Source organism: Oncorhynchus keta, chromosome 2, assembly GCF_023373465.1.
Source record: "Oncorhynchus keta strain PuntledgeMale-10-30-2019 chromosome 2, Oket_V2, whole genome shotgun sequence".
In the NCBI taxonomy this organism is placed as follows: Eukaryota; Metazoa; Chordata; class Actinopteri; order Salmoniformes; family Salmonidae; genus Oncorhynchus; species Oncorhynchus keta.
In genome coordinates this window covers 78,447,928-78,461,939 of record NC_068422.1, presented here as the reverse complement: position 1 = coordinate 78,461,939, position 14,012 = coordinate 78,447,928, and the positions used below count along the sequence as shown (strand labels likewise).

General features: G+C 41.8%; 1 protein-coding gene across 7 annotated transcripts in view; it reads right to left on the bottom strand.

Annotated features, from left to right (window-relative positions):
- The window catches only part of LOC118362652 (adenylate cyclase type 2), a 74,012-nt gene that overhangs the window by 19,464 nt on the left and 40,536 nt on the right, over positions 1-14,012 (bottom strand). For all 7 annotated transcript variants that reach the window (XM_052484544.1, XM_052484492.1, XM_052484533.1 and 4 more), the window contains exons 3-12: positions 12,387-12,584; positions 10,770-10,937; positions 10,495-10,644; positions 8,906-9,066; positions 3,688-3,799; positions 2,816-2,943; positions 1,659-1,817; positions 1,294-1,426; positions 1,003-1,191; positions 720-760 (exon numbers count right to left, since the gene is read on the bottom strand). In XM_052484544.1, coding sequence (XP_052340504.1) covers positions 720-760; positions 1,003-1,191; positions 1,294-1,426; positions 1,659-1,817; positions 2,816-2,943; positions 3,688-3,799; positions 8,906-9,066; positions 10,495-10,644; positions 10,770-10,937; positions 12,387-12,584 — 1,439 coding nt within the window. The remainder of the gene's footprint in view (positions 1-719; positions 761-1,002; positions 1,192-1,293; positions 1,427-1,658; positions 1,818-2,815; positions 2,944-3,687; positions 3,800-8,905; positions 9,067-10,494; positions 10,645-10,769; positions 10,938-12,386; positions 12,585-14,012) is intronic.

The window sequence follows — 14,012 nt, the reverse complement described above, 5'->3', positions numbered from 1 at the left end:
TGGTGACATCGTTGTCCCTGTATGGGACTGTTGTGTGTTGTATGTGAGGATTCATGTGTATTAAAAAAACAAATGTCTGTCTCCGTAGAATGGATCAAATATTAATAAAGCTTGTATTGTAACTGAATAAAGAAACTATTTTGTTTTTATTAAACATGACATGAAGAGGGACTGTTCCTGACCAAATGAAAGAACATAGGAAGGGCCACTGACCACATCGGAAGCAACACAGCCGGTTCCTGTTAAGTGTCCATTTACAGTATCGGTGTCCACTAGAACCACAGCCGAGACAAAAGGTCTTTCGGGGCAATTTTCTTATTTCACTGTCCTGTCTACTGCACTCACATGTGGTTCAGCTTTTGTCAGTAATGAGGAAAGAGAGACCACTTCTAAGCCCTAAGCGACCAAAATTGATGACCTTATAAAAAGTAAATGTGTTTGGGTTTTTATATACAATACGTGTAACATTAAGTGGACTTACAAATCGCTTAACATTTACTGTACAGTCACTGATCTGTTTGCATTTGGTAATTCAAAAAAAGAACTGGCTTCCCAAATACACATCCACAACCATAAACACCCACTTTATCAGCAGACTGATGCATAGCAGGAGTACCAATCCAGTAAGGAGAGTCTGACGTCAGTTCAGGGCTCTTGTTAATTAACATATAAACAAATTAACTCATCCTCTCTGCGTTCTCAGACTTGGCCTTCCTTACCTCTCAGTGATCTTCGAGTGAGCTGTGCGCAGAGGGATGTCCTAGAAACATTTTTAAAACAAATGTTGTTAGACACATCGTGCGTAAAACAGCAAGAAGTAAAGCAGCATGTAAATATGTCATCAACAGTCACAACAGTCTTCCACAGGAAATACTTATGCTTGTAGCAATACATTTCAACCTGTTATGCTTGATGTGTAAAGTGGACTATTTCTGTTAGAGGAAGTATGTCTGGTAATCTTTTCATCAGTTATAATTCAGTGGCCCCCCAGCCGTCACTCACCTTGCAGCGTGATTTTCCATTGACCATGGTGTCTGTGGTGTACCCCTCTCTGCTCTGTAGGTGGGCGAAGGGTTTGACGGCGCCCCAGGACTCCAGGTAACGGGTCATTCTCACTGACGCCCGCATCTTCAGCCCGTCATTCACACGCGGCTTGGGCATGCTGTGGCTGTTCAGAGCCTGGTTCTTAGACTGATGACACACACACACGTTAACGAGGAGTACAGTCTCACATATACAGATAAGGCCCTTGTCAGGGATTCTGGAGGTAATGCATTAAATGAGGTAGCTCACCCGAGGATCGATGACAAGGTATGTCTGTATGTTGAGCTCCTTCAGGTAGGCATCTCTTAGCCCACCGTTCCCCTCCTCCACCTCATAGGCCTTGTTCAGGTGCTTCAGGGTGGCCTCAGTGATGTGGACACGCCTGATCAAGACAAAGATGGGGGTTACTATTAGTAAAATGGACTTACTAGGACTAGGTTACTACTAGTAACTTAATAATTAATGCAGTTAACCCACTGTTCCTAGGCCGTCATTGAAAATAAGAATGTTCTTAACTGACTTGCCTAGTTAAATAAAAGGTTAAATAAAATAAAAAAATGCCACCATTAGGATTAAAGATTTACCATACATGGTTAACTCAACTACTAACATACCCAGGTAAGCCTCCAGACTCCATATAATTGGCCAGGGTGACGTCATGTGACCAAACGTCAAACTGCCACTTGCGGAGGCCAATCACACCGCAGAGCACGTTGCCGGAGTGAACGCCCACTCTCATGTTGATGTCCACACCTGTGGCCTCGCGCACCTGTCTGAGGAGCGGGATCAGAATCTGTCAGATGTGTGTATTTGTGTGTTCATTTAAGTTTCCCTGGGATTCCTTCTTATTGCTTTGACATCAGAGCCAGGTGAACAAATCAACTATTTCCGTCTTGTCATAACATGCACACACATGCATACTGACGCCACACATACTCACCACATGCGCTGCTGCTACGGTCTATTATCTATACTGTTGCCTAGTCACTTTACCCCTCCCTATATATACAGTACATAACTACCTCGATTACCTCGTACCCCTGCACATCGCCTCAGTGCTGGTACTTCCTGTATATAGCCATGTTATTACCTCGTACCCCTGCACATCGCCTCAGTACGGGTACTTCCTGTATATAGCCATGTTATTACCTCGTACCCCTGCACATCGCCTCAGTATTGGTACTTCCTGTATATAGCCATGTTATTACCTCGTACCCCTGCACATCGCTTCAGTACTGGTACTTCCTGTATATAGCCATGTTATTTTTACTCGTTATTGTTATGGACTGTGTATTTATTCCTTGTGTCACTATTTCTAATTTGTATTTAATTTACGGTATCTTTAACTCTGCATTGTTGGAAAAGGAACCTTAAGTAAGCATTTCACTGTTAGTCTACACCTGTTGTTTACGAAGCATGTAACAAATGAAATGTGATTTGATTGTCCAACAGGGCAGAGAGGAGCCATGATAAAGCCTTCCTTTGACAGACCCTCCAGTCCTCCACAACACCTGATTATAGAACTAACTCACTCTCATAACCATCATTGACCCACACAACTCATATCAACACCTACTACTTAGGCCAGAAGGTCCCCCTTGCATTATACAATAACACTACCCTCCCTACCAGACTAACACATTTGATTTACTATACACTATTTATCTCACAATCTAATGAGAATACATGTTGCTAAAGTCCTGGAACTAACCAGAAGGTGTTTAAGTAATTGTTTTCCCCCCAGAAGGCCTTGGGGCTCCTCTGAACTCACTTGATGGCCTCACACATGTCCAGACCCATCTTCACACAGTTCTTGGCATGCATGGGCAGGGAGACAGGCAGGCCAGACACACAGTAGTAGCAGTCTCCCAAAATCTTGATTCTCATGCACTCGTTCTCCTGAAGAATGAAACAGAAAAATACCACATAGACCATCTAAGAAGTAGATTACTTGTAGTTTTTCATGTTGTTTGTCTGTAATATTTGTAATGACTTGGTGCTGCCTATCTTGGCCAGGACGCTCTTGAAAAAGTGATTTTAAATCTCAATGAGCCCTTCCTGGTTAAATAAATAAATAAATAAAGAAGCAGACATGTCAACTGGATTTAGCATAAACACAAACAAGGTATCAAACAAGGTATCAGAAGTTCTCCTGAAGAATCAAACACGAAACACATCCAGCCCAAGAACTACATGTACTTGTTTTTAAGTATCAGAGATGATCTGTGTCATGAAACGCACTCTATAAAATACAAATATTATTATTTGATTTATTATGATGAAGCAAGTACTGATTAATGCCACATAACAAGTGGATTATGCATTACCACACTGGATTATGCATTACCACGCTGGATTATGCATTACCACGCTGGATTATGCATTACCACACTGGATTATGCATTACCACACTGGATTATGCATTACCACACTGGATTATGCATTACCACACTGGATTATGCATTACCACACTGGATTATGCATTACCACACTGGATTATGCATTACCACACTGGATTATGCATTACCACACTGTAATAAACATACAAATGTAGCTAAATATTAAATAAAAGCTGAAAAATAAAAGCTGAAAAGTCCGTGTTAATTTAACTAAAGGTGCAAATCTTACAAATGATTAACTCACCTTTGCAATCTGGTCAAATTTCCCAAAAAGCTCGTTGAGCATGATGACCAGCTCCTTCGGAGAGCAGTCGCTGGCCAATCGGGTGAAGCCCACAATGTCAGCATACAGAATACTGCAAAAAGAGAAAAGCCAAGGGTGTGTTTTAATTTTTGTAAATGACGTTGCGTTTTAAAACAGTGTTTTTTCCTGGATCACACACTTTTCATAGATCGATATTTAGGGTATATATGGACCGATTTAATCGAAGAAAAAAAAAAGACCCAATAGTGATGTTTATGAGACATCTAGGAGTGCCAACAAAGAAGCTTGTCAAAGGTAATGAATGTTTTATATTTTATTTCTGCGTTTTGTGTAGCGCCGACTATGCTAATTATTTTGTTTACGTCACCTTCAGGTATTCAGGGTGTTGCATGCTATCAGATAATAGCTTCTCATGCTTTCGCCGAAAAGCATTTAAATAATTTGACTTGTTGGCTGGATTCACAACAAGTGTAGCTTTAATTCAGTACCATGCATGTGTGTTTTAATGAACGTTTGAGTTTTAACGAGTGCTATTAGCATTTAGCGTAGTGCATTTGCATTTCCAGATGGCTAGATGGGGCGCCTGCGTGTCGGGTGGGCTTAAGAGGTTAAGACACACAGCGTGCAAAATAAAACAAGAAGCATTCATTATTGGACAAGTTTAGATGGTCCCTGCCTGTTGCACATAGTTTCCAAGCATTTTCTTGCATTTCATGCTTACTGATCACGACCGACTCAGGACATATGGGGTCAAGACATCAGTGTCATAATGAAACCTGTTGTCTGCATGGATACGGCCGGGCTGGCCGCTACACTGATTTATCCCTCTGATGTTGTTGTATCACTAAACAAGGGTGTCATTGTCAGATAATGGTTTTTAAAAAATATATATATTTGACCTTTATTTTACTAGGCAAGTCAGTTAAGAACAAATTCTTATTTTCAATGACGGCCTAGGAACAGTGGGTTAACTGCCTGTTCGGGGGCAGAACGACAGATTGTGTACCTTGTCAGCTCGGGGATTTGAACTTACAACCTTTCGGTTACTAGTCCAATGCTCTAACCACTAGGCTATCCTGCCGCCGGTTGACTCCTGGGGTGTTGAAATGGAGTGGGGATAACTGATTACAGCTGGAGGTCCTATCCTGGGTGAACAGTAATCCTATCGGGCTAGAGAGGAGGTGAAGACTGAGTTGAAGGGAGATCGTGCTAAGGGGTTTGGCTCTAAGACAAACTACAGCAGTGTTTTCCCTATATTCATGTAGCAGCATCGTTGCCTCCACTCCAAAATATATGATTAAAATATATATATATATATATATATATATATATATATATATATATATATATATATATATATATATATATATATATATATATATATACAGTGGCTTGCGAAAGTATTCGGCCCCCTTGAACTTTGCAACCTTTTGCCACATTTCAGGCTTCAAAACATAAAGATATAAAACTGTATTTTTTGTGAAGAATCAACAACAAGTGAGACACAATCATGAAGTGGAACTACATTTATTGGATATTTCAAACTTTTTTAACAAATCAAAAACTGAAAAATTGGGCGTGCAAAATGATTCAGCCCCTTTACTTTCAGTGCAGCAAACTCTCTCCAGAAGTTCAGTGAGGATCTCTGAATGATCCAATGTTGACCTAAATGACTAATGATGATAAATACAATCCACCTGTGTGTAATCAAGTCTCCGTATAAATGCACCTGCACTGTGATAGTCTCAGAGGTCCGTTAAAAGCGCAGAGAGCATCATGAAGAACAAGGAACACACCAGGCAGGTCCGAGATACTGTTGTGAAGAAGTTTGAAGACGGATTTGGATACAAAAAGATTTCCCAAGCTTTAAACATCCCAAGGAGCACTGTGCAAGCGATAATATTGAAATGGAAGGAGTATCAGACCACTGCAAATCTACCAAGACCTGGCCATCCCTCTAAACTTTCAGCTCATACAAGGAGAAGACTGATCAGAGATGCAGCCAAGAGGCCCATGATCACTCTGGATGAACTGCAGAGATCTACAGCTGAGGTGGGAGACTCTGTCCATAGGACAACAATCAGTCGTATATTGCACAAATCTGGCCTTTATGGAAGAGTGGCAAGAAGAAAGCCATTTCTTAAAGATATCCATAAAAAGTGTTGTTTAAAGTTTGCCACAAGCCACCTGGGAGACACACCAAACATGTGGAAGAAGGTGCTCTGGTCAGATGAAACCAAAATTGAACTTTTTGGCAACAATGCAAAACGTTATGTTTGGCGTAAAAGCAACACAGCTCATCACCCTGAACACACCATCCCCACTGTCAAACATGGTGGTGGCAGCATCATGGTTTGGGCCTGCTTTTCTTCAGCAGGGACAGGGAAGATGGTTAGAATTGATGGGAAGATGGATGGAGCCAAATACAGGACCATTCTGGAAGAAAACCTGATGGAGTCTGCAAAAGACCTGAGACTGGGACGGAGATTTGTCTTCCAACAAGATAATGATCCAAAACATAAAGCAAAATCTACAATGGAATGGTTAAAAAATAAACATATCCAGGTGTTAGAATGGCCAAGTCAAAGTCCAGACCTGAATCCAATCGAGAATCTGTGGAAAGAACTGAAAACGGCTCTTCACAAATGCTCTCCATCCAACCTCACTGAGCTCGAGCTGTTTTGCAAGGAGGAATGGGAAAAAATTTCAGTCTCTCGATGTGCAAAACTGATAGAGACATACCCCAAGCGACTTACAGCTGTAATCGCAGCAAAAGGTGGCGCTACAAAGTATTAACTTAAGGGGGCTGAATAATTTTGCACGCCCAATTTTTATATTCACTATGATTCTACAATTGTAGAATCATAGTGAAGACATCAAAACTATGAAATAACACATATGGAATCATGTAGTAAACAAAAAAGTGTTCAACAAATTGCAGGAAACTATCTTTAAAACTGTAAAATGTTCTCTCCGCCCATGACAAAATGTATAGAATTGCATGAAATCAAAAACATAAAATGAAAACATAAAATAAATTGTCTGTAGCCTAGAGGACAACCACTAAAACGTTTGTCATTGGCCACCCCCACCCCCACAATGCTAACTTTGCCACAGCTCCTGAAAAAAAAATCATAGGGGAAGCACTGCACTGTACACTGATTGGAAGTGCTATAAGCTTGTTGTTAACCCTATCCTCCACACAGAGCACCTGACCCAGGCCACCACACATTCAGCCGCCACAGCCTAATCACTGGCTCATTACCAGGGCTCAGAGAGCTAACTACTGCCAAGGTCAGTCCTCATTAAAGTAACTAACGTTAGCCTATTGCTCGCTAGGCAGACCAGAGAACCATGGCTGCCCAGTAACTCTGACTGACAACATCCAGGTGTTTCCTTGGAAAGAACATGTATAATGACAAGCATGGGGAGGTGGTTGGGCTATAATTCACAGTAACACCAAAGGGCTTAAATGAGGATTCATCACTAGCCGAGCCACAGCAGCACATGATACAGTCTTTGATCTTCACAAGGCCTTCTCATATCAGACCGTTTAAATGTCCTTCCTTTTCTATGAAATCATATTTATTACGAGCCTAAACTTATCAACAAATCAACCAGGAAGTTACAAATGTCAGTTTGTCAGGCTACTGAGAAGATTGAAGAGTGTTGCTGTGTTGACCTTAATTTGGTCAACAAATGGGCTCCCTCTCTCTCCAGGAAGGTAGAAGGTACAGTACAGTCTGTAAGCAATTTCAGAGTCTAAAACTTAGGGAATCTATTGAGCCATCTGCCAAGGTTCACTGGATAGGCTACAAAGCCAATGTCTGTCAGCACTTTCTAAATGAATGCCCATAAAACAAAAGGCCTCATCTGGGTCAATGCTCAGCTAACACTGTCATGCTAAATTCCATGAGAACTGACTGGGCATTGTGAGTGTAAAAAGACCTCCCAGAGCAGGGATGGGCAACTCCAGTCCTCGGGACCAGAGGATATCAGGGGAAATTAAATGAATACAATTAGAGATCACAAACTATACTAACTATTCAAAGCACACACGCAACATATGATTTAACCCAGTGTTTTACCCAAGGCTCAGACTTTTGTTTCCATCTTTGCGGGCCGGCACCCGGGTCTCACTGGACCATGGATCCGGAGGACCTGCTCTTACTTGGGGCCAAAGCCAGGCCACTGGTACTTTTCAGCTGGCATTTACACAACAATGGCTAAGTGTGAACTTTAACACCTTCTCACAAAGCAACTGATTCTGCTCTTCCCTAGCTATGGAAACACAATTTCAAAACCAGAATCTGTCACATGTGCCAAATACAACAGGTGTAGTAGACCTTAAAGTGGAATGCGTGGAACAAGTGGAACAAGCCCTTAACCAACAATGCAGTTTTAAGAAAATACAACAAAAAAAGTATGAGATAAGAATAACAAATAATTAAAGAGCAGCAGTAAATAACAATAGCGGGACTATATACAGAGTCAATGTGCAGGAGCACCGGTGTTGAGGTAATTGAGGTAATATGTACATGTAGGTAGAGTTATTAAAGTGACTATGCATAGATAATAACAGAGAGTAGCAGCAGCATGGAAGGGGGGAGGGCATTGCAAATAGTCTGGTTAGCCATTAGATTAGCTGTTCAGGAGTCTTATGGCTTGGGGGTAGAAGCCATTTAGAAGCCTCTTAGACCTAGACTTGGTGCTCCAGTACCACTTGTCGTGCGGTAGAAAGATAAAACAGTCTATGACTAGGGTGGCTGGAGTCTTCGACAGTTTTTAGGGCCTTCCTCTGACACCGCCTAGTATAGAGGTCCTGGATGGAAGAAAGCTTGGCCCCGGTGATGTATTGGGCCGTTCCCTAGTATAACATAAGGGTGTATACACTTGTGTTAAAGTCGAAAAACAGAAAAAGAGCCAAAATGTAAAGGCAGGGAAAGAGAAAATCAAAGGCTAAAGCCAAAAGTGGAGTTTCATTCAAGAGAACATTTGGGTTGGGGAAATATTTTCCATGTGTGTTATTTGGTAGACTGAAAACCGTGCTTAGTTTGACAGGCAATGAGTGACAGGCAAAGGATGGGATTCTACTGTGTTTCTTAGTCATTTTCTTCGAACATAACAGGTTATTTCAACATGCTGTATGTTTCTCAGTCATATTCTTAGTCCTTGACAGGCTATTGTTGTACTGTACCTGACGTTCTCGTGTCTCTTGACGTAGAGACTGTGGAAGTTGTTGTCTTTGACGAGTCGTTGCTGCTCTTCTTTGTCCTTGCAGTCTTGCAGACGCTCCATGATGGCCAGCTTCATCTTCATGGAGATGTAGACAGGTAGCACAGACTGCAGCAGGTTCTCCTACGCACGCACACACACGTTAGCATCAACACACCACACCCACCCAACCACACACACTGTCCGATAGACAAAGGGTCATGAACCCATCCAATTTGGGAGAAACCCAATCTGAGTATCAACCAGCTGTCAGAGTGTCTTGCTGATCTGGTAACTCCACTAACAAGGGCCCCATTCACTTAGATTACTGTTAAAAGCTTTATAATCATTGTGCTGCCAGTCTGGTTGTACAGCCAGTCAACAGACAGATAGAACATTGCATTGAGAGCCTCTGGAATGGAATAGAGTCAGGTGAGATGAGAATCTAAGAAGTTAATAAGGAGATGTCTCAGGAAATCATTCTTCAATCCCCATTGACCCCATCATAATTCCTGTTCACCCGTATGATGCAATACTGAGGCACTGGACTAGTATCTTTCCTCTCTGGTTTGGCTGCATCCATGGGGGGGGGGGGCTGGGTACAGATCTAGGATCAAATCCTAACCTTAACCATTAGTGGAAGAAACGTAAAACTAACCCAAGATCAGTGTCACGGGGCAACTGGTTAGGCCTATATACTCTCCCAGATAGATTACCACCTCCTGGTTCAAATGACTGGAGCAGGTTTTCCAGTAAACCGTAAAGCATGGAAAGTCATTCTGCACAAAGTGGCCTTGATTCGGTTCAGTCAGCTCAGCTCTGTGCTGTAATTGATCTGGCAGATTCTATCTGACTGGGTCTAGAGAACAATGGCATAGTGCTCAGCGTTGAGACCCATTTCAAACCCTCCCTTCCCTCTTCTCTTTATTTATGGTGCCTGTGCTCTTTGGCTAACCCCTGTGGCACTGCTCCTTTTTTCGGGCTCAATACAACAGAGTAGAACAGAGCCGGTTCAAATGTTAACGATTATATCATTCCATTCTGTCCTGCTAGGCAACAGAGCAGCCAGCGGCCTCCTCTCTCTCACGGAGTGTGTTGTCATTTCCTAAGCAACTATTATTACAAATGAAAAAAATTATGGTTAAAAAGCCATTTGAAACAGACACCCGTTTTTACTAACGGAGCACACACAGACATCTACTTAAATAATCATTACAATGAAATTTAATATGAAGGGGATTTGATCATCGTAATGAAAAATACAAGTTAGAAAACAACAAGGCTGCTGGTCTTAAATGAAGTAAAAAATTAACCAGTGCTATTATGACAACACATTTTAGCCTAACACTATTCACTTTTATTAGTCTTTCATACTTCCTGTATTCAGTCAGGTCAGCCTCTGTTCAGAAAGAGACACCAAAAGCATCTTATTCAACCAGACCATGATTTCCAGGATTTCTGATACACTGGGAGATTGCCCTCGCCAAATAGGTTTCTAACCTCAAGGGTCTTTCCTTAAAGGTAAATAACTAAATCAAGAATATAGCAGAGTGTCTGATAAGATGTTCTCACCTGTTGTCTCTTTTCTATCTCCAGCTTCATGCGGATGCCCAGACATCTGAGTGTATCCTGGAAGGTCTGTCTTAGTGCTCTCTCCATCAGGACCTTATGGAAGGCCCCCACCACACTGCCACACAGAAACACCACCGCATTGGACAGCAGCTGGGGACAGAGGGACCGACATTACATCCTAGCTGCACAGCATAAGCATTTTATTGTCTGTTTTCAGAGAATCCTCACCAGGAGATCATGTATAATTGTTACCAACAGCATAACTAATAACACACCTGATTGGCCAGAAAGGGGCTGGGATCTTGGGTATTGAAGACAGTGAGGCGTAGAGTGAGGACCATGATGTGAGAGAGTGAGGAGATCACACTGAGTACCACAGCATAGCACATCTGGAAAGGCAGCATGGTGTACACTGTGAAGATGATGAACAGGAAGAAGGGAACCTACAGGAGAAAAGGAGAGAGAGAGAGAGAGATAGGTCAGACTGATATGACACGAAACACAGTGTGGGGAATGAGTCTCGGATTGGTAGCACTACACCCAAAGAACAAGTGGTTTTACTGGACAACTGTCACCTCAGTGTACTGGCAAGATATGCTATAACTAGACAAATATCACATTTTGATGCTTCTGTTCATGTGAAAATAATGTAGGTACATTCAGTGGCCAGTTTATTATGTAGTTCACGTTCACAAAAATGGTTCGCTCCTACAGACAGTGAGTCACGTAGCCATGGCTTGCTATATAAAAAAGGCAGACAGACATCAAGGCATTCAGTTACTGTTCAATTGAACGTTAGAATGGACAAATTAGGTGCCCTAACAACTGAGCATGTTATGATTGTTGGTGCCCCTTTGCATCCAGAACAGCCTGAATTCATCAGGGCATGGATTCTACAAGGTGTGGCGTTCAAATGTTGCTCAATCGGTATCAAGGAATCTAACGTGTGCCAGAAAAATATTCCCTATACCATTACACCACTGCCAACTGATGTGAATTTAAATTCACATCAGATTTTGTTTGTTATCACATGGAGAAGGTTGCATGCTCTGTGGTGTAATGGTATGGCTAATGTTTCCCTGGCACAAGTTAGGTTCCTAGATACCAATTGCACAACGCTTGAACGCTACACCTTGTAGAATCCATGCCTGAAGAATTCAGTAAATGGGGGTCCGACTGGTACTAGATGGGTGTACCTAATAAACTGGCTGGTTTTGTAGATGGAGGAGAAGAGGAAGAGGACAAAGGAAGTGAGTGTCATATAATTACAACATTATGTTAATCACATGACTTTATATTAGAATGTATTCCTAAAACACTGTTTTTCTTAGAGGCAACAGAATAGGGCTCTTTGAACTCTCATGTGTCTGTGTTAACGCTGACAGTAGATTTACCATGGCTTGGTGATAACCTAAAGACTGCATTCCATTCCATGATTAGTGTCTGTGTGCCTGTCTGTCGGTGCCAGGGGGACCCAATCTCCAGTTTATTTATCCCATACAGCAGATGAATACTGGACTCCATCATTCTGAGGGAAGGGCTTAGAATCCTATATTGGATTAGTATTTCTGCATAAACAAGCAGTAAATGAACTAGACATATATCTGTTGCATGAGAGCACAATGTACCTTTGTATAATTTCACGTGTTTGTCTTCGTCACAAGGAAGACAATGAAGAGTTATAACTGAATCCCGTTTATTTATTGGGCTTTAACTCTATACTATTGGATGACCATTAACACTCTATTACTGCAGTAATTATTAATAAAGTTTGATGGTTTTGAAGAAATCAACAATAAAACATATCTCATTTGATTAGAATAATTACCAAACATTTATTTTGAAAGCCAATAGGTTGTCGTGCAACCTTTATTTAGAGCGAGAGTGTATACCTGGTCCCAGGGCAGGATGAGAGGTCCGCTGAAGATGAAGGTGAATCCCATGGTGAGGTGAGTGGCCCAGACCACCAGACCCAGCAGTCTCCTCCAGCGCTGGGTCAGGGTCTCTGTACACACCAACACAAACACAGCCAGGAACACACACAGGCTGCAGCTCACCACGCTGACAAATGCACAGTGCTCCTCCACACTCTGAAACAAAGAGGGAGAACATAATGCACACTGAATCACAATCATGGCATTTACATTATACTCTACATTGAGATATACACACAGTCATAGACACGGACGCCATATCCATCTACACAAAGCCATACAGACACACAATGCTCTTCTCCTCTAATGAAAAGACAAGGATTAAAAAACAGGCTATAATATACATTCTGTCTGAGGAGAAGTTTTGAAATGTTATATAGGTCAGGTACAATGATATGTCGAAACAACATTCACTCAACTTCCCTTCAACATCATTCAAGTCCCTTTATTATGCCTATGTACGGTCTAGTCATGAGAGCAGCCTATATCTAATTCAGCATCGTGGCTTATTCAGGCTTATTGCACATCTGTCTCTGCGTCATGTCCTGTTGCTAGAGGCCACAGCATCTTCCTGATTGAATTACACTGAGAGGGAAGAGGAAGGCTCAGATATAGATTTCGGGTGTGTATGTGTGTGTTTACACTTGCGTCAACTTGCGTGCATGCCAGTTAGCGAAAAAGCGAGCGAGTGAGAGAAAGAGAGAATGGGAGAGAGTTAGATACCAAGGAGAGCGGGAATGACTGCGTAAAGGTTCCTGAGCAGAAGGCCATCTCGGCATTGTATATTGAGCATGCTGGTTTCCATGGGAACAGAAGTGAAGGCTTTTACTAGCACGTTTAACTACGGCTACACCCACTAAATCAACCTATAGGAGACTTGTTCATTTCCTTTTCTTATTTATTTTCAGATGGAAGGAAGTAGTGAAAGTCTATACAATTAGAGAACAGATTGCTTCTGATCCTCTCCTCTTGAAATCTCATCTGAAAAGCAATGACCCAGGTGGGATCTGCTCAGTCTCAGCCTGCCATAAGTTAATGTGTTCATCTGTTGGGCATTGAAATTCACATCAGGTTTTGTTTGGTATCAGATGGTGAAGATTGCTTGCTCTGTGGTGTCGATCTTAAATCAGATCACTTCTTTAGGGAAGGAAACAAACCGTGCGAAACGTAATTCTACAATAATGACCTAAGTAAACCCACAAGAACATACACTCTCTCTAGTGTCTGTTGGTGGGTTAAGTTAACTTATGTAAAATGAGGACCACTGTAAAATCATCCTCTCCGTGCTCTCTTTGACTCTCTTACACTCCCTGTACTCTTGTTAGAATCTAAAGGACTTTATTCACCTAAAAACAACAGGGCTCTCAATAGGCCCTTTGTTCAATCTGAGCCCAACTATCCTGTTGAAGTACAACTTATAAATATATGTTGAAATGCCCTCCTCTCACTCACTGGTGGGCTCATGGTCTCTAACAGGTAGTCTATCTATCCACAGTGGAGAGGGAAGTTATACAAGTTGAACACAGTTGAAGTCGGAAGTTTACATACACCTTAGCCAAATACATTTAAACTCAGTTTTTCACA